Source organism: Hyperoodon ampullatus, assembly GCF_949752795.1.
Source record: "Hyperoodon ampullatus genome assembly, chromosome: 1".
In the NCBI taxonomy this organism is placed as follows: Eukaryota; Metazoa; Chordata; class Mammalia; order Artiodactyla; family Ziphiidae; genus Hyperoodon; species Hyperoodon ampullatus.
Genome location: NC_136914.1, coordinates 137,723,107 through 137,742,861, shown reverse-complemented (window position 1 = coordinate 137,742,861; position 19,755 = coordinate 137,723,107). Strand labels below are relative to the sequence as shown.

Below are 19,755 nucleotides of genomic sequence, written 5' to 3'. Positions count from 1 at the left end.
GGGAGGAAGAAACGAAGATTCAGAAAATGATTTCTAGAAGATAGCACACTTCTGAACCTTGAAAGCTGAGAAGATATTTATCAGGAAAGGGCATTTTAGGCAGCCTGAACAACGTGAGCAAAGGTAGGGATTTATAAAATAGCATGGCTTGCTTGGGAAACTAACAACAGTTCAGGAAATTGAGATGCAGGGTGACAAGATATAGAGTTAAGTAGCCAGGGGTCAGGTCGTAGAAGACTTCATGTCATGCTAGAAAATTTGGATTATATACCATAGACATTTTGTAGCCACTGAAGGAGATTGACATGTTCAGATTCTATTTTTGAAAGATCACTTTGATGATAGTGCAAAAAAGGAAGATGGAGAAGAGGTAAGCCAAATTGGAGGTTAGTGCAGTAGCTCAGATGAGATGACAGATTGAGCAAAGGCAATAATAATATAATGATGCAGAGGTGAAGGATCTGAGAGACATTTAGAAGGTAGAGTTGGGACAGAAAAGAATTTAGGATACCTCCTAGTTTTCTGAAGCAGAAACTGGATGATGCCATTTATAAATACAAAGGGAAAATTCAGGAGATATAATAACAAGCTTAGTTGAGTGCTACTAACCTATCTGGGTGGAGATAACCAGGAGAACCTCAAGCTACAAAAATTTAATGGGCTCTTACCTTTAGATATTATTGAAGCCACAAAAGTGTAAATGAGATGAAACAGGTCAAATTTCAACAATTTTGAGGCTGTCATATCATACATAAACTTATTAAAGACTATTTCTAAACTCAGAGCACATATGTCTATAAGTTCTCAAAAAATACAAAATAAATAGATTGATAAATTATAGATTGTTTATATGAAAACAGTTATCTATGGCTGCTAATGAGATCATTCCTTAGTGGCTAAAAGATTTTTCTAATAAATATTCTGATAATGCCACTCTGATGAGAGGATAATATGAACCCCTGTGCAAATGCTTTAGAGTCAATCTTTACAGTACATTCTTTTACGAAGGTACTATTGGTTATTCCTGAAAGATATACACAAATGAAATCCTTTCCTTCAAAGATTTTATAAGGCAGATATGAAATCTGAGCACATATGGCTTGAAAAATATTTCCATAACTCAGCTAGATACACATTATAAACAAATATATATGCAAAAAATCACCTGAAGAAAAATAGCATACAATCTCAGTTAAAATGAATAAATGCTCAGTATATTCACAAGAAGAGTAAAAATCTGGTGGAATGAACCAGAGACGTCTTCCTGGAGAAGGCAAGTTTTAACCAGATTTATAAAATTATAAATTTTCTACAAACCAGAATAATGATCAAAGACAAAAAGGAAGGAACCAAAAGTTCTTCCATGAGAAACAGCAAAATGACTATTATACATAAGTAGAGGGTTGGGAAGGACCAGGTGAATGAAGGTTCTTTGAAACTAGGCTGACAAGTTTTCTCTGCTGTGATAGGGTATCAGCAGAAACTCTCAAAAAGGAAAACGATAAAAGCTTTAATTATAAATTCACATGATTCTCATTTTTTTTTGCACCATAACATCAGACAACAAATGAAACTAATATGTCTTCAGTTTAAGTACAAACTTAAACAAAGCTAGTGTTTAAAGAGTTTCTAATGTAGTTATTCTTGGCATGGATATATAGGGCATCTCAAAACCTAAATTCTGGTAATATCAATATGCCCATCATTCAGAATCTGTCAAACTTGAAAGCAACATCCTTTTTCCTAAAAGAAGCATCTGCTTATCCTTATGTTCCTTCAAATCTGTGGCAGGAAAAGCAAGCATAGTTTTATGTATACAACTCTGAACTGCTTAGTGTTAAGCTATGGAATATTGTCAGTAAATATTATGGCAAAGTTGCTCATGGACAATTAAACACTTAAGACATTTTAGGCTTTAGAAAACCCAAACTAGCTTTGTTAATCTCCAATTTATAATCTTTAGGCCCAAATGTCCAAAAGCCAAATGACACAGTTGTCAAAAAACAATGTATCCACTCATCATTCTTTCTTTAACAATCAACCTTACTGCTGTGAATACTGTCAGAAAGTCCAGCTTAGAAACTCACTAGATGAGCAATTACAAGATGCAAGTTCTAATTTGGCTCCTCTTTGAATTTGTGGTGCAACCCTGGACAAGACAATTTCTGAGACTTTGGTTCAGTTTGGTTTTCTTCCATAAATTTAGGAACTTGAACTAAATGATTAAGATAACTTTAGCCATAAATTTTCATGATTTTTCCCATCCTTTAGCCCAATATCACCATTTTCTCTCTATATAGCCTTTTATTTGCATTTTTATTTTCTATTTTCATTATCATCATATCATAGCGGTCTTTATGAACCAGTTTCCTTACTCATTTTCCTTCCAAAATCTCCACACCCAGACTTATCTCACATATACCATAAATCTCATATTCTCTTTTTTCTTCTGCTCTTTTTTGAACCTTGAGTGCAGAGTTGAGTTAATCACAGTATTCTTTCCATAACCCCATTATCTACCCATGACCATTAGCTGTGAAAGACCTGCTCTTATTTATTTTCATTGTTTTCTCTTCATTCCCAATTGCTCTCTCATTCCCCTTCATTTTGTAGGTTCACATTAAAATATGATATATCCATGGATATATACATATACTGGTAAAACATACATTGTTATTTGCATGCATGTGTTTTTGTACTATAGACCCATGTCTCTTTTTACTTTCTTAATATAAACCTTGTTTTCTAGATCTACCTATGTTGCTGTTTCTACATCTTTACATGTAAATACATGTTTCTAAATGATGCACAGTATTCCATGGGATGCAATTACCACATTTTACTATCCATTTCCTTAGTGACAGACACCTAGGCTACCTATAATTCCCTACTTCTACAAATAGTCTACTTGTAGACAATCACTAGACATAATCACTAACTTGAACTTAGGGCATACTATTTCTGGAAATCTTTTTTTTTTTTTTTTTGCAGTACGTGGGCCTCTCACTGTTGTGGCCTCTCCCATTGTGGAGCACAGGCTTCAGACGCACAGGCTCAGCGGCCATGGCTCACGGGCCCAGCTGCTCCACGGCATGTGGGATCCTCCTGGACCGGGGCACGAACCCGTGTCCCCTGCATCGGCAGGCGGATTCTCAACCACTGCACCACAAGGGAAGCCCTGGAAATGTTTTTATTTAATTCTTTAATAGCATATGCGTGTGCACACACACACTATATATATACGAATATGTGTATATATATATGTACACACATGTACTTTTAAAATAATTTACTATATATGACAATATGAATATATAACTATATTATATAACTAAAACATACATATACATAATCAACACACATTCTTGAGTAAAACATTTGAAATGTATATGAATTGCATAATACTGCAGTCTTCTTTTGTACCTTGTTATTACACTCCACACTATATTTTTGACATTGATAACTGGGTCTGATGTAGTATCTCATTATTTAACTTGCATTTTCCTGACTGCTATGACTTCTGAAATGTTTGTTCATATCCTTTGCCCAATAGTCTATGGATTTTTATTTTTATTGATGCTTAGGTAATGTATCCTCAACACTAATACGCTGTCAGTTATGTGCATTGCAAATGTCTTCTCACAGACTGTGGGTTACCTTTTCATTTGACTTACATTAATTTTTGTAACAGAAGTTTTACATTTTAACATACTCAAATATATCAATCTTTTCCTTTTTGGCTTGCATTTAAATTTTGATTAAGAAGTACTTCCCTAGCAAAATTTATTAAAGGGAAATTTTCAGATATTTTAAAATCTGCAAAGCTTTTGATTTTTACATTTACTTATTTAATCCATAAAACCATGTAAATGCCTAAATGTGAAAAGCAAAACTTCACACTTTTTTTTTCCATAGATAGAAACAATTCCTAACATGATTGTTTCCCTACTGATTGATAATGCCACCTCTGTCATGTACTAAACTATACATATATTCTTCCTTCTGTTCTATGTTGCCAAACTCAAGTTCTTGTAAATAACATTGCATTTTATTCTTCTATAGAATTGTTTTCATAAATGACACTTTACCATTTCATGATGTTAGGATTAGATTATCAAGTTTCTCTCTCACACACATACACACACACACTATAGGGGTTTTAATGTGAACTCTATTAAGACTGATTTTAAAAATGTGGGAAGACTTATTCTCATTAGAGAATTTAATGTTCCCAACCAATTAAATTTTCCATTTAGTTCATCTGTATATCCTGTATTTCCTTGCTGAGACTTTCCATTTCCTTGTTGGGAATGTTTTTCATTTGTTTCACGCTTGTTCATAATTTCTCATTAATGCATTTTATGGTGGCTGTTTAAAATTTTTGTCACATAATTTTAGCATCTCTGCCATCTAAGTGTTGGGTCTACTGATTGTCTTTCTCATTTGAATTGAGATTTTCCTGATTCTTGGCATGATGAGTGACTTTGATAGAAACCTATCAAATAGATTTTAGATTATTTTAGTTTATTTCCTCTGATGCCTTTCTTTTGGGGGAATAAGGTGCTGTCTTTTACTGCGAGGTAGAGGTAGAAGTCCAAACTCCCTACTAGGCCTTTCTAGGATGGGTACAGGTGGGTCCATAGTGTTTTTCCTTTGGTACCTGGCTAGAGTAGAGAGATTGTTCAAAGTTTTTTGTCATGCTTGGCTTCTCCTTTCCTGGTCCTTTGGCTAGAGGGAGAAAGTCTTTGTTGGCACTTTTCATTTTTGGTCTGTGCCTTGTTGGTATTGTCAGATTCCTGGCTTCTTCTGTTCCAACTCTGGGATATATGGGGCAAAAAAGCAAAAACAAAACTCAAATCAAAAAGTCAAGGGAACCAACCACAGTGTCATTCCTTGGATCCTGAGGCACCTAGCCAATCTGCTTTCTTCTCTCCACCTTTCGGTCTTCCTATTTTTTTTTTGTATTTATGTCCTGGGGTTTTAGTTGTTCTTAGCAGGAGGAACAGGCAAAAGCACTGATCCATCTCCTCACAATTGATTTTTAATAATAATGTTTACTATAACTCAACACCTAGTTAAACCTTTTTTTCTCTTTAGGTACTAAGGTTATTATTTCTAACATTTTTCAGAACACGTACACTCATAAACTACTTCGGGTATTTAACTGATATACAGCTGGAACGAGTCTCCCTGCTTCCATGTTTTGCCTCTCTACAAGTCTATTTTCAATACGGCAGTCAGAGTGATCAATCCCATTAAAATATAAATCAGATCATGTCAATCTTCTGGTAAAACCTATTTCTATTTCATCCATAGTAAAAAATCAAAGTCCTCACGATGGCCTACAAGGCCCCATATCACCTTGTTTCCCACCGTCTGTAACATTTCTGACCTTATCTCCTACTACCCTCTCCTAGTTTACTGTGTTCCAGATATACTAGTGTGGGAAACTGTAAAAGTGGTCCAAAATTCTTCCCTCTCTTATTCACGTCTTTGCAACATGATGTTGAAAATCTTCCCATCAAAAGGGGTATTTTTTTCCCTATCCTTTGAATTTGGGTTGACCATGTGACTTACTTTGCCATGAGAAATTACCAAATATCGGGTTGGTTAAAAGGTTCATTCAGTTTTTTCCGTAAGACGGCTCTAGTAACACTTAGTTGTCTTTAACTTCATTTGAAACAAATTTATTAGATTGTATGTGACAGCTGTCATATCAGTGTGCATTTAAAAAAAGACATCAAAATTGGTGAATTTTTGTGTAGCCGTTTTAATATTGAAGATGGAAGGAAAAAAGCAACATTTTTGGCATATTATGCTTTATTTATTTCATAAAAGGTAAAAACGGAACACAAAAAAGATTTGTGCAGTGTATGGAGAAGGTGCTGTGACTGACTGAACATGTCAAATGTGGTTTGTGAAGTTTCATGCTGGAGATTTCTTGCTGGATGATCCTCCACGGTCAGGTAGACCAGTTGAAGTTGATAGCGATCAAATAGAGACATTAAGTGAGAATAATCAATGTTATACCACGCGGGAGATGGCCAAAATACTCAAAATATCCAAATCGAGCGTTGAAAATCATTTGCACCAGCTTGGTTATGTTCATCGCTTTGATGTTTGGGTTCCACATAAGTGAAGAAAACCTTGACCATATTTCCACATGCGATTCTCTACTTAAAAGTAATGAAAACGTTCCATTTTTAAAACAAATTGTGACGGGTGATGAAAAGTGGATAGTGCACAATAATGTGGAATGGAAGAGGTCATGGGGCAAGTGAAATGAACCACCATCAACCACACCAAAGGCCGGTCTTCATCCAAAGAAGGTCATGTTGTGTATATGGTAGGATTGGAAGGGAGTCCTCTATTATGAGCTCCTTCCAGAAAACCAAACGATTAATTCCAATAAGTACTGCTCCCAGTTAGACCAACTGAAAGCAGCAGTCGATGAAAAGCATCCAGAATTAGTCAACAGAAAATGTATAATCTTCCATCAGGATAATGCAAGACCGCATGTTTCTTTGATGACCAGGCAAAATATGGTTACGGCTTGGCTGGGAACTTCTGATTCATCTGCCATATTCGCCAGACATTGCACCTTCAGATTTCCATTTATTTCAGTCTTTACAAAATTCTCTTAATGGAATGAATTTCAATTCCCTGGAAGACTGTAAAAGACATCTGGAATAGTTCTTTGCTCAAAAAGATAAAAAGTTTTGGGAAGATGGAATTATGAAGCTGCCTGAAAAATGGCAGAAGGTAGTGAAACAAAAGGGTGAATACATTGTTCAATAAAGTTCTTGGTGAAAATGAAAAATGTGTCTTTTATTCTTATTTAAAAACCAAAGGCAATTTTTGGTCAACCCAATATGATCCAAGAGAGACTTGGAAAGTATTTGTACTTTGGGATTTGCTGTCTTGCTATTCTGGGGAACAGCCAAGTGAAGAAGTAAGATGTGCCTGTTGACCTGGTGAAGAGACTGCCAATTGCCAGACAGGTTTATCATCTGCTGCCAACTACCAGACCATCCTGCTAGCAGACCGACCAGCTGGCTAGAGACAAATAGACAAGTTCAGTAGATATCAGCCCTGCAGGCCCAGACCAGAAAACCTGTTCTCTTCTCTCCCAAATCATAATCTAAATAAGTTATTGTTTTGAGTCACCAAGTTTTGCAATGGTTTGTTACTCAGCAATAGATAAGAGGCATCTAGCTTCCTCGCTGTTCCCCAAGCACATTTCCACCTCTGCAATGGCAAGTTCTTTACTCTAGACACTTTCCCTGTATTGCATGGATTATTTGTTCACATCCTTCAAGTCTTTGTTCAAATCTCAACCTCTTAGGGAGGTTTACTTTGAATACTCTATTAAAAATAAACTGCAACTTTACCACTGCCCCTAGCACTCCAGATCTCTCATCCTGATCTTTTGTTTTGTTTTGTTCTTCTCTAGCACTAATTGCCTCCTAACCTACTGAGATATTGTTTATTGTCTGCTTGCTCCTGCTAGATGTAAGTTCCAAAAGGACAGAAGTCTTCAACTGTATTATACATTGATATACCCCAGGTGTAGAGCCTGGCAATAGTAGGTGCTTGCTAGATATTCATTAAGTAAGTGGATTCAATGTTTCAGAGATGTCTGTTAGATCAAGTTGTTAATCACATAAATCACATCTTCTATATCTATCAGTCACATAAAGAGTTAAAATCCTTACTATGATTATGGACTTGTTCTGCCATGCCTTATATTTCTGTCAGTTTATGCTTTAGGGTCTAGTGTTTTTATCATAAAACAATTTTTTTTTTTTTTTTTTTTTTTTTGCGGTACGTGGGCCTCTCACTGTTGTGGCCTCTCCCGTTGCGGAGCACAGGCTCCGGACGTGCAGGCTCAGTAGCCATGGCTCACGGGCCCAGCCGCTCCGCGGCATGTGGGATCCTCCCGGACTGGGGCACGAACCCATGTCCCCTGCATCGGCAGGCGGACTCTCAACCACTGCACCACCAGGGAAGCCCTCATAAAACAATTTTAAAAGGAAGTTTAAAAAATGTATAACAAAACATTCAACCAAGTTGGCCTTTCTTTTAAATGTCTTAATTAGATAAGATTCACTTTAATTTCTTTAGTAGTACTAAAATTTTATTTAATAATAACAATAAACAATAATAACATCTAAGACTAACTTACGGCTAACTATTATGTATTTGCTGTTCTAAAACTGCTCTAATTGTAATGTTCAATGAAAAAGTAGCCTTTTTCACAGTGGAAAGTGAATAAGAATTTAACTAATAAATATAGCACATCCATATAATAGTATACTATATAATGTTATGGTTGATAATATTGGTATGATATTCATATAATCTATAAGAAAAAACAACTAGGCTATTAGACAGTGTGTATATCATCCCCCCTTTTTTTAAACTAAAATACTTAAATACACAAACCTAAGTTATACATTTAAAAAGTTAATAATAGTTAACTCTAAATAATGGAATTATGAGATTTTTATTTTCCACTTAAAAAGAGTTGTATAATAAAGAATTTGTCTGGTCTTTGTCTAAGTTTCTAGGATGGAGAATATAAACCCTTGGAATTTCCCAAGTAATAGCAGTATCTTTGTTATTCATGGTAGGCACTTGGGACTACCCCTGAGTTTATGCTAATGAGATGACTCATGGTAGGCCCCATGTAATTAGAGGGTTGGAGCTTTGAGCCACGTGATATAGGCCCAACCTCCTGACTCTCAGGGAGGGAAGGAGGTCTGGAGATTAAGTTCAATCAAGTGATCAATGATTCATTTGATCAGTCATAATACTTAAAATTCAGCTTATTCATATAAGGTTTTGCTCTATGATGCAGTCATTATAAATACCATTTAATTGTAATATAAATTTATTTACATTGAATATAAGTCAAATGCACATAATGAAACCCCAATAAAAACTCAGGACACTGAGGCTTAGGTGAGACTCCTGGTTAGCGAACACACTGCTGTGCCAGGATGTTGACACACCCTGATTCCATGGGCAGAGGAAACAGAAGCTCTGCTTTTGGGACCTTCCTAGATCTCACCTAGTTAAGTCTCTTCTTTTGGCTGGTTTTGATTTATATCCTTTATAATAAAATTTTAATCACAAGTATGGTGCTTTCCTGAGTTCTCTGAGCCATTTTCAAGAACTATTGAGCCTGGGGGGTTAGTGAGAACACCCACATTTGTATTCAATTGGTCAGAGGTGTGAGTGGCCTGGGGACCCCTGAACTTGTGGCTGGCATCTGAGTGAGTGTAGTCACACTGGGGATTGTGCTATTAACCTGTGTAGTCTGTAATAACTTACTGTCAGAATTGTACTGCAATATGATATATTTTCATACTATCTAAAGTATTTTTATAATGAACTTCCATAACTATTATAATTTAAAAAGCTACTTCTATTTTGAAAAACAGAGGAAGAAGATCTTGCAATTAAATAAATCATTTTAAATTGCAAAATCAATAACTTTGAAAGAAATAAGAACTAAATAAGAGCCAACAAGTAAAAATGTCTAGGGGTAAAGAAGGTAAATTTATTAAATTAAATTTAAAAGTTCATGAAGGTAATAAGATAAAAATATGAAAACTGGTATATAAAATTTAGTAAAATAAAAAATAATTTCGTGAAATAAGTTTTCCTTTAAAAGAAAACCAACATAATGCATTTGCAGGGCAAAATACATGATGGTAGGAAAAGTAAATAGCAAGGTTCATTTAACAAACAGTAACTTACAATTTTTGTAAAATATAAATTTACATTACAATTTAAAGATATTTCTACATGATAGAATCACAGCAAAAAAACCTTATATGACTAAGCTTCTGAATTTTAAGTATTATGACTAAAGGGAATGAAATGTGAAAAAATGCTTTTTTTGTCATTTAGAGTTTTTCCTGTAAAGTCTATTGATGCAATGATTTTTAAACCACTGGACCATAATATAGACATACAGTATTAAGTTGCCTGGTTTTTAAAAACCCCTTATTGGCTGTCTTCTCCTCCCCTTCCCTATCTCACTTCCCCACTCCTCTCCTGGTATTACCTCTACTCGTATTACCTCTAAATAAACTACGTGCTTTCAAACTCTTAGGGTCTGCTTATGGGAGAATACAAAGAAAGATATGTGTAGAAAAATTTTTTAAGAGGACTGATTTTCTTTCTTTCTTTCTTTCTTTCTTTCTTTTTTTTTTGAGCTCTAAAATCCATATAAACATTTATTCTGCCCCTGCCTGGGGGTGGGGAAGAGGGGATCTGGGAATTGGGGATCTGTGGGCCATTACAGACAGCCCCCGGAAGAGGGCGGGGCTCTGGTGGGAAGACAGTGTCCAGAGGCCAATGGGCCCTGGGGTGTCCAGAAGGCAAGGCCCTGGGGGCTGGTGGAGGAGCTGGCTTGGTTCCCAGAAGTCCCAGGAAGAGGACTGATTTTCTTCCATAAGCACTAGTTTTGCCATCATGGAACAGCCTTCACATATATGTATTAGAGTTGTCGCCTGACTAATAGTCTTGATTTCAGTTTCTTCTTGTCCCAAAAGATCATGCACACAAGAAGCTACTGACAGCAGCTTAAAAGGGAGGGAAAAAAAAAACACTCAGGGGAAAAATTATGACACCAGTGCTTCCCCTGAAGAAAAGTAATTATTAATAAAATAACAAAAATCATTTTTGAAAATACCTAAGTTGTTTTCGGAGTTGCTCGATTTCCACATTTTGTTCAGTTACTGTTTTCAAAAAGTGTTGATTAGTCTGCCAAAAGAAAAAAAATAGAAACATTCAGTATCAGAACATTTAAAACTGTATCTTTAAAGACTAACTACAGGGTATATGAGTAGAAAAAAATGAAATGAAGTCATGATAATGATTAGATCTTTTTAATGATAAAATATAACCCTGGCCATCTTTCCCTGCCTTCACTACTTCAGTGGACACCTGCTTCACTTCAAACTACCTGCATTTGCATTTCTGTGTCTTCTGGCTTTTTCTGGTCTTCTGAGCCTCCTTTGCTCACCAAACTACGCAGAAGGCTATATAGGTAGTGTAGAATTCATGCCTCCAGCCTGTTCTGTAAGAGCCCCAAAACAATGACCAAATGGAATTGGTGGGTAAAAATCCCCAACTCCCATGGCCCGTGGTGGAATAACTGAGGCTGTTTCTTTACTGGCTTCCACAGTTCAGCAGTGGGATTAAGTTTCAGTTACCCACAGTGTTAATTTGCTTGATTGATAAAAACCCTTTATTGGTTGCCTTCTCTTCCCTTCCTAGTCTTGCTTCTCCACTCCCCTACTGGTTTTTCATGGTATTATCTCCCAAATAAATGACATGCTCTGGAACCCTTTCCTCAGGGTCTGCTAATGCTAAAGTAAGTTATGAAGCAGTCTTCCAACTGTAGAATAAAATTTTTTAAGGGAATTGATTATCTTCTGTAAGTGCTGGTTTTACCCCCAACTTCATTGACTTCATATTTTTAAGACACTTTTCTATTTTCCTCTACTTGGGATGTCCTCATTCAGCCAGCATTCATCCCTGCATAACCTGTGTGGTCACTCTAAGGCAAAACTGATTGCTTCCTTTTTGCATTTTGATAAAACTTCACATATACTTTTACAATGCACATTGCACTGTACTTAAGTACTATGTTTAAAGTCTACGTATATTCCTGGCTACAACATGTGCCTGTTTTCGAAGACCAGCTGCACCCAGAACTCCCAGCATCTAGAACATGATTCCGTACATTCTAAGCACTTATACCTTTGAGGAATGAATGAGTGAATGAATGAATGCCTTAACTGAGACACGAAAGAGCGTCTGAGGACTGCATCTTTATCTTTATCTCGGGAAGTAAACTACTCCAGAACAGAATTTAGTATTCAATTCACAGACCACAATTTAAGAGACCAATTTTGGCATTCAGAAAAAGAGGGATAGAATAATGAAAGGTAGGTAAATTACACCACACCAGAAAAGTTAAAACAAAACAAAACAAAAAATTGTAACACTGGGCATGAGTTACAACAGACATATGATTATATGCAAATAACCGAAGGGTTGACTTAAAAAAGAATTGAGCTTGTTCTATGTTACTCCCAAAGGTAAAACCATATATCACTGGGAGGAAGCCTGGTAAGAGAGATTTTAGCTTTCTAATAATCAGAGTTCAAAGGAACAGGCTCTTTGGGGAAATGACAAGATCTCTTACAGGAGATATTCAAAGCAGAGGCTAGAGGATCATCTAAACTGTAAAGCATTTAATAGAATGATGCCTATATCACTTGAGGGAAAGGATGATCTTTAATATCATTTCAAATTCTCCTGTAAAGCTATCTCAACGACTTCAGACCAAATTGATTCCCTTTTATAATGTTTATAATGTACCATTCATGTTTTACTATATATATAGTCTTGGAACTGGTATAATTAATGCTTGTGTTTTTTATTATTTGGGAGCACCTTAAAGGTAGATTATGTAGAGTAATTAGAAGTATAAATTAGAATCGTGAATTTTAAGAAGCTGGTGTTGAGAACAAACACACATAACTTGCTAGCAAGCCTAGTAAGAGTTCAACAACTGCATCTGAATATGGCTTTATGATGCTCTGTATTTATGTTCACAAAAAAATTATATACTATATCAATACTATAGAATCTGGAGATTCATAAAGGTCCAGAGAATCCCTTTCAATCATCCATCTTAGTGTCTTATTCACCAATTATTTCATATGTCATTTCTGTTTTTCCAACTAGACAGGGGCTTTGTGGATAGATGCACATTTCTTTTGCAACTAGAGAAACTATAGCAGTAGAAGGAACTTAGTACGCAATTAACAAATATTTTTGAGTTATTTTATAGAGATGAGTAAATCTCAAGAAAAATATGATTTCAGTAAAGAGAATTTCTAGGAAATGTAAACTCTTATTGCATCTACAGTAAAAATAAATAAATATAAACTTGTATTTTTAGGTGCCATTTGGGTCAGGACATTTTACCTTCTGCATGTCACTAAAGTACATTGGTTATAAAAGATTTTATTTACTTGCTATATACTCATCAATTTATTGTACATCTATAGGAGCCTATTCATTTCACGAGTTTATTCATGTAATCAGAAAACTTTTTAATGGAAGTTATTTGATTTTGACTCAAACTTGCTCCTATGACCATGCTCTGAATGCTCTTTGAGACTTACAAAATCTTTACTATCACTTAAACCTCCTTTACACTTAGTAGAGTCATGTTTAATACCTTAACAATTGATACATTAAGAAAAACTCAAGTCTTAAAAATTTCTCTTAGCCAATTTCCTCTATTTTAACAACCAGGGTAGTCTTTTCTTTGTTCTTTATAACACAATGCTTAATCCAACTTGTCACTTTATCACTTTTATTGTAACCATAGCTTATTATTCTTAGTTTTGGCCTAAAACTATGAATGCCTTAGAAATTTTTAAAGTATGTCCTGTAAATATTCAAATATGTTTTTCTATGACTTACATCAGAATGATTTGGGGCTGTATATAATAAAATATGGGCCCTGTGGTACAAAATACCAAAGGATTATGTAATCTGCACAATTCTAGGAAATACTGAAAAAAAGAATAAACAATTGTTATGGTAGGTTAAACTATTAATGTCATGTAGAAACAGGATTTCTTTCTTTTTTTTTTTTTTTTGCGGTACACGAGCCTTTCACTGTTGTGGTCTCTCCCATTGAGGAGCGCAGGCTCAGCGGCCATGGCTCACGGGCCTAGCCGCTCCGCGGCACGTGGGATCTTCCCAGATGGGGGCACGAACCCTCATCCCCTGCATCGGCAGGCAGACTCTCAACCACTGTGCCACCAGGGAAGCCCAGGATTTCTTAATTATGGAAATCAGTCATCATTTTATTTTGGAGTACTTTAATACTATTTTAAAACTCTAAGAAGTGTACTATCAAAAATTATAAGTGATTAGAAATTCCAAATGTTAACATAAGTAAAATAGGGAGAAATTTATTTAATAATTTTTTACATGGTTAAAGGAGAAAGTTTTTTTAAGTACAATAAAATTGGATAAACTTACTTTTGATGGCACAACTCCACTATTAAACAAAGACATTTTTATTAGGTACTACCCTGCTAATTCTGAATTAGCAGGGAAACTAAGCAAAATGAAGAAAGGAAAGAGAGGAATTACCTGGGATGTCATAATCCTATTACTCAACAATGAGGTGAAATAAAATTCCAAGAAGGAAAAGAAGAGAATAAGAAAATAAAAGTGAGAGGTGGGGAAAAAGGTAAAGAGCAGAACTGGGAAGGCTAATTGTATTTCTTTTGGGAAAAAATTAAAGGGAAATTTAGGTGTAGCAATTTAGGTGAGTGGTGGTCAATCAACTAACAAATGATTCTTAGCGTTTTATTGTTTTTAAGGATTTGGGTTACCATTTGTCTAAAAGTTCCACCATTCTTAGTGTATACCTAACTATGTTCTAGATGAAATACTAAGAACAAAGCATGAGTCCTACTCTTGAGGAGCTCACAGTCAAGATTACTCTCAGGAAATCTTACCAAGGACTCTAAGAGTATTTTCAGATTAGGATATATTTCAGATAGATGTTAGCTTTAAATCTCTGGAAACTAGTGTGAACCCTCATGTCATGCTGCTGAATGTGAAAGAAAAAAACAGATAAAAAGAAAAGGGTACTGCTTACCTATTTTAATTTCAACTATTTTTTTCTTGTTGATTTGCCTTAGCAAAAATAAACATTATTACTTATAGTGACAATTTCTAGTTTATATAACAAGTGCATTAAATGGATATTTTCACTTACCATTTCTGTGTTCTCATTAGTTACATGAAGTTGCTTGGTCAGTTGTTGAAAATTGGTCAGCTGATCCTGTAGTAGGAAGAGGGAATACATAAATAGCATTTTGTTTGCAACCCATATTTAAAATTAAATTAAAATCAAGGCTAAAATCATTATACCTAAATCTAGATGACATCAGTTGTATTTCTTCTCACAAGTACTGTGTGAATTAACAGTTGAAGAAATAAAAAGATAAAAAATTTTTAATGATTACAAAATTAAATAAGGTGGCAATGTGGAAACTAATGTAGCTATTTATGTTTTATGTGAAATCATTATTTCTAGAAATCAATCCATTAGTAGATAGATATGCTAGAGAGACCTTACCCAATATTGATAAACCATATTCAAACCTATTCAAAACCTACAGTACAAACCACAGCACAGGAGTTACTGTGCCTTTCCTCCTTCTTTAAAATTCTCATGGCTTGAATGCCCCACAAGTTTTAAGTTTTTTGATTATCTGTTATGATCGGATTAAACATCATATGTCAGATGACAGAATTCAAGATTGATGGATAACTAGGGAAATAAGGATAGAGTATTATTTGTTAAGTCATATACAAAAACAAACAAACAAACACAAAAAAACCCTAACTGCAGGGACTTCCCTGGTGGTCCAGGGGTTAAGAATCTGCCTTCCAATGCAGGGGACATGGGTTCAATCCCTGGTTGGGGAACTAAGACCCCACCTGCTGAGAGGTGTAGCCAAATAAAAAAAAGGAAAGAAAAAAACCCTAATTGCAAAGCTATAGCATAAGAATGATCTTATTTAAGCGGAAAAAAATCCCTAAACCCAATGGCTTAGTTGATTGACCTAATGAAGAAACAGCCTTAAAAGAGCAAACTTATATTAGAAATGGTTTCCAGATCTCAGAGGTAAGTGTTACGGCACAGACTACATGTGGATTATTTTCAAACCAGGGCATGTATAGAAAAATCATTTTGTAAACGTCAAAGCATCATTAATTATTATTATGACTTCTTTAGGTAGAAATTCCTAGTTACAGTGATAATAATAGGAACAGTCATAAACTGGAATTTGAAAAGTCTATAAATGAGAGTTGAAGAGAGGCATGATAACCAGTATATTTAAACAGTTGCCTTCTCAAAAATCCACAGGAAAGGAATCAGAATTGGAATTTCTCCATAGATTTCAATGTACCTAGCAGAAAAAGAATCAATGGAAAGATAAGGGAGGTAGATTTTCCAATGGAATGGATGGTCTTGTGAGATAGTAAGTTCTTGTCAACAGAGGTATAAAACAAAAGCTATATGTCCACTTTAAAAGAATATAAAATGATTCTTGCTTTGGATAGAAAGAAGTCCTTAATAACCATTAAGAGCATTCCTATCGTAAAATCCTATTCTGCTTAATTTATGTTAGACAAACTTCACATTTTAGTAAAAGGTCGCATTTAAGGTTGTTAACATTTTCATTTCACAAGTGTTGTCATCACATTTGAGCAGGCTTCTTCACTGTCCATGGTCTAATGATCCGTCTTTGTCTTTTTTAACCAGGTAAAAGAAATCAAGAATATAAAAGTTTTGGAGATCCATTTACACATAATAATCTTAGAGCTGCTTATTAGCACTAAATACAGCACTCGTTGCTAATCACATTATAAAACCCTATGTACACTAGGCACAGTTTTGATTATCTTATGTGTTGAAAAGATTTCTAACCACTGAAGATCAATTTACTGTCAACATAAATAACGCAGTAGAGACTTAGGCATTCTTCTCCAAAACTGAGTTTCTCCAGAATGCAACTTCTTACTGATATACAAGAAAACCATGAAATCCAAGATTACCTTTTGTTTTTGACTTTCAAGTACATGAATCTGGGCCTCAGTCATATGTTCCTGGTAAAGTTTCTGTAGTCTGTCCAGCTCCTGAGAAACAGTCTGCCAGAGTTCTATAGCCTGAGTTTTTTCCTATAAAAGAAAAACATTTCAGAACTCATTAAATTATTAGCAGGCTACTGCATAGTACAAATGAATCATATTCTTTTACAGAATGAGTTCTTGTATATAAAGTCACAAAATAAAAATAGAACTTGTCTAAGATCGGATACTTGTAATATTTTTGATGATATAAAGTTGTAAATAAAATTATTTAGAGGGACTTCCCTGGTGGCACAGTGGTTAAGAATCTGCCTGCCAATGCAGGTGACGCAGGTTTGAGACCTGGTCCGGGAAGATCCCACATGCGTGGAGCAACTAAGCCCATGCGCCACAACTACTGAGCCTGTGCTCTAGAGCCCACAAGCCAAAACTGTTGAAGCCCGCACACGTGGAGCCCGTGCTCCGCAATGGGAGAGGCCACTGCAATGAGAAGCCCACACACCACAACGACGAGTAGCCCCTGCTCGCTGCAGCTAGAGAAAGCCCATGTGCAGAAATGAAGACCTAATGCAGACAAAAATAAATAAATAAATATATTTTAAAAATTATTTTAGGGCTTCCCTGGTGGCGCAGTGGTTGGGGGTCCGCCTGCCAATGGGGGGACACGGGTTCGTGCCCTGGTCCGGGAGGATCCCGCATGCCGCGGAGTGGATGGGCCTGTGAGCCATGGCCACTGAGCCTGCGTGTCTGGAGCCTATGCTCCACAGAGGGAGAGGCCACAACAGTGAGAGGCCCGCGTACCCCCCCAAAAAAATTATTTAGAGAATAAACCTAAAGATGAAAATTCCTTACTTTGAAATTTTCTTTTTATTCAGATTTAATAGCTAAAATTAAAACCCTTCAATCACTTTCTTGTTCCAGAAAGTGTAAGCCAGAGAAATTACTGATGAAAACTGTCCCTGGTAAAGTACAAGAGGTTTTTTTTCTGACTGCAAAAGTAATAAATGTTTATCATAGAAAATTAGGAAAGTACAGAAAAACAGAAAAGAAAATAAAATTACCTAATATTTTTTAGCACCTGGTAATAAATACTGCTAACATCTGGATATAAACATCTTTATGAATGTTGGATGTAGTCTTGTTTACAAATGTGATTTGGGGGGGAGAATTTTGTATTTTTTTTCTTTAAAAAAACTGAGAAACACATAGTGTGCTGTTTGTATTGTCTATTTTTCACCTGGAATTTTATAATGAGAATTTTTTCAGGTCATTAACTATTCTTTCAATATAGTTATTCTCAAAAGCGATATAGGGGCCCTTGAGGAAAAAATTTTGTTCATAATAATATGAAGACATTATTTGCCTTTTTCACTCTCATCCTCTCATGAGTGTACAGTACAGTTTTCCAAAGTTTATATAATGTACTGTGTGATGCTGTCATTGCTCTGATGGCTACCAAAATTCACTCTTAGGCTCCCAGTTGTTTCTAAAAATGTCTTAGTTTTAATTAGTAATATGATAAATACCCCCCCACACACACAAAAAAACTCTTTGGAGTCCTCAATAATTTTTAAGCATACTGAAGAGGGGTCCTGAAACTAAAAAGGTTGAGAAACTTTAAGCTAGCATATAAAAAGCATTATTCTCTGTTTTTCTTTTTTGCATGTACTTTTTAAAAATTGAAGTATAGTTACCTCAGCAAGCTGCTGACAGAATCAAGAAGAAACCTTAATCTCTTTGTCCCTAAAGCCCAAGCTTATAAATCCCAGGTCAGAGCTAATTCTCTAAGATTTAGTAAGTAGGTAAGAAGGTGTAGTGAAAAGATATGCATTTTTGGAACATAATGAGTATACATTTCAAAAAAATATACATTTATAAGCTTTAAGGAAACGATTTCTGAGGCATAGCTTGCATTCAGAAACACACAGATCATAAATTTGTACAGTAAGTGCACCCATGTAACCAGCACCCAGTTCACAAAAGAGAACATTATTACCAGCATCTAGAAGCCAGTTGCCCCTTTCTTACAGATACTACAATCCTCCCAAAATAACCTTTATCCTAACTTTTAAAATTATTGATTAGTTTTGCCTAAAACGTATGTAGTTTAAAAATACGTAGACAAAAGCAGAATCTGACTTCCGATGAAGATGGGGGAAGAGTAACGCGCGGAGATCACCTTCCTCCCCACAGATACACCAGAAATACAGCTATACGTGGAACAACTCCTACAGAACACCTACTGAACGCTGGCAGAAGACCTCAGACCTCCCAAAAGGCAAGAAACTCCCCACGTACCTGGGTAGGGCAAAAGAAAAAAAGAATAAACAGAGACAAAAGGATAAGGATGGGACCTGCACCAGTGGGACGGAGATGTGATGGAGGAAAGGTTTCCACACACTAGGAAGCCCCTTCGTGGGCGGAGACTGTGGGTGGCAGAAGGGGAAGCTTCGGAGCCACGGAGGAGAGCGCAGCAAGGGGTACAGAGGGCAAAGCGGAGAGATTCCTGAACAGAGGATCAGTGCTGACAGACACTCACCAGCCCCAGAGGTTTGTCTGGGGCTGGGAGCTGAGGCTTGGGCTTCGGTCAGAGCCCACGGAGAAGACTGGGGTTGGCAGCGTGAACACAGGCTGCAGGGGGATAGTGCACCACGGCTAGCCAGGAGTGAGTCCGGGAAAAGTCTGGACCTGCCGAAGAGGCAACAGACTTTTTCTTGCCTCTTTGTTTCCTGGTGCGTGAGGAGAGGGGATTAAGAGTGCTGCTTAAAGGAGCTCCAGAGATGGGCACGAGCCGCGGTGATCAGCACGGACCCCAGAGACGGGCATGAGACACCATGGATGCTGCTGCCACCGCCAAGAGGCCAGTGTGCGAGCGCAGGTCACTGTCCACACCCCCCTTACGCGGAGCAGGTGCAGTCCGTCACTGCCGGGGTCCCGGGATCCAGGGACGGCTTCCCCGGGAAAACGCATGGCGAGCCTCGGGCTGGTGCAACGTCACGCCGACCTCTGCCACCGCAGGATTGCCCCGCACTCCATGCC

General features: G+C 36.5%; 1 protein-coding gene across 1 annotated transcript in view; it reads right to left on the bottom strand.

Moving 5' to 3' along the window:
- The window catches only part of SCLT1 (sodium channel and clathrin linker 1), a gene marked incomplete at both ends in the record, with an annotated part of 272,227 nt that overhangs the window by 137,857 nt on the left and 114,615 nt on the right, over positions 1-19,755 (bottom strand). Inside the window, 3 exons of the mRNA XM_079719413.1 lie at positions 10,706-10,776; positions 14,834-14,899; positions 16,684-16,806. Of these exons, the coding sequence (XP_079575539.1) occupies positions 10,706-10,776; positions 14,834-14,899; positions 16,684-16,806 (260 nt within the window). The remainder of the gene's footprint in view (positions 1-10,705; positions 10,777-14,833; positions 14,900-16,683; positions 16,807-19,755) is intronic.